This window comes from Trichechus manatus, unplaced genomic scaffold (assembly GCF_000243295.1).
Source record: "Trichechus manatus latirostris isolate Lorelei unplaced genomic scaffold, TriManLat1.0 scaffold00310, whole genome shotgun sequence".
Classification (NCBI taxonomy): domain Eukaryota; kingdom Metazoa; phylum Chordata; class Mammalia; order Sirenia; family Trichechidae; genus Trichechus; species Trichechus manatus.
This window is the reverse complement of record NW_004444246.1, coordinates 1,122,342-1,123,369: the sequence shown is the minus strand read 5'-3', so window position 1 is coordinate 1,123,369 and position 1,028 is coordinate 1,122,342. Positions and strand designations below refer to the sequence as shown.

At 39.4% G+C, this 1,028-nt stretch overlaps 1 protein-coding gene across 1 annotated transcript; it reads right to left on the bottom strand.

The window, feature by feature from the left end:
• Window positions 1–206: 206 nt before the first annotated feature.
• LOC101353725 (cytochrome c oxidase subunit 7B2, mitochondrial) lies at window positions 207–452 on the bottom strand. Its single transcript, XM_004390623.1, has one exon. The coding sequence runs from the start codon at window positions 450–452 to the stop codon at window positions 207–209; it is 246 nt and encodes an 81-aa protein (XP_004390680.1).
• Window positions 453–1,028: the final 576 nt, after the last annotated feature.

Here is a 1,028-nt window from a genome sequence, read left to right as displayed (position 1 = left end):
CACATACTTTTTATTTATAATCCCCTTTGATCTATACCCACTGCTAGTGTCTTGCTTCCAGGTGCTATAATTACTATTTGCAATGACTTTTTTAAGGTTTCGGGTATATTTTATTTCTTCAATAATGCCATATTTTAATAAGTAACAGACTGCTTACATTAACAACTTGGATTTGAAACAATTTGGAATTACAGCAGATGTGATGATTACTTCTCCCTCCATTCCTTTGGGGTGACTCTGCCCACAGGGGAAAGGTTCCATTCTAGTCCAATCTGTGTGATTACAAATACCCATGCAACAAAACAGAAAGTCGCTCCGCTGGCTAGTATAGTATCACCATATTTGTCATGAAAATCTGGTGGGTGTTTTTGGTGGCTTTGTCTTGCCATCATTTGCTGAAAACTCCGAATCTCAAGACTGCGTAGCACATTTCTAGCAAAAGGAAACATCATGAAGGCGTGATAGGATTGCAGTTGATTGCAGCTGCTGGTGTATTTTGTTGCAAAGAGACCTGAAAAAGAAAAGTGGGCCAATGACATCTGATCTACATTCAGATCCTCCCTCTTTGGGCATTTTGCCTATACTTACTGTTCAAGTAGTGGTTAGACCTGTGAGTTTTGATATCATGGTGTATGGATTTGAATTTGAGCTCTGCCACTGATTAGCTGATTAAACTTGGGCAGTTACTTAACTTCTTTCCCTCAGATTCCTCAAGGGCAAAACTGAGATAATAATGTACACCTTCTAGAGCTTTTGTGAGGATCACATGTGGTAATCCATAATAACAACAGAAGTAAGCATGCAATAAATCTTACCTCTCTACTTATCAAAGACATCCACTGGCTTCATCCCTAGACAGACTACAAACCTATCGAATGGCTATAAAAATCATTTTCAATTTGCCCCACTAATCCAATGGCCTGCATTATGTTTACTAAAACTCTAGGTTGCAGTCGGAATTACATGGTGTTCACAGGATATGACGTGCTTCCTCCTCCTGCTACTCTACTCTGCCTTCCTCTACAACT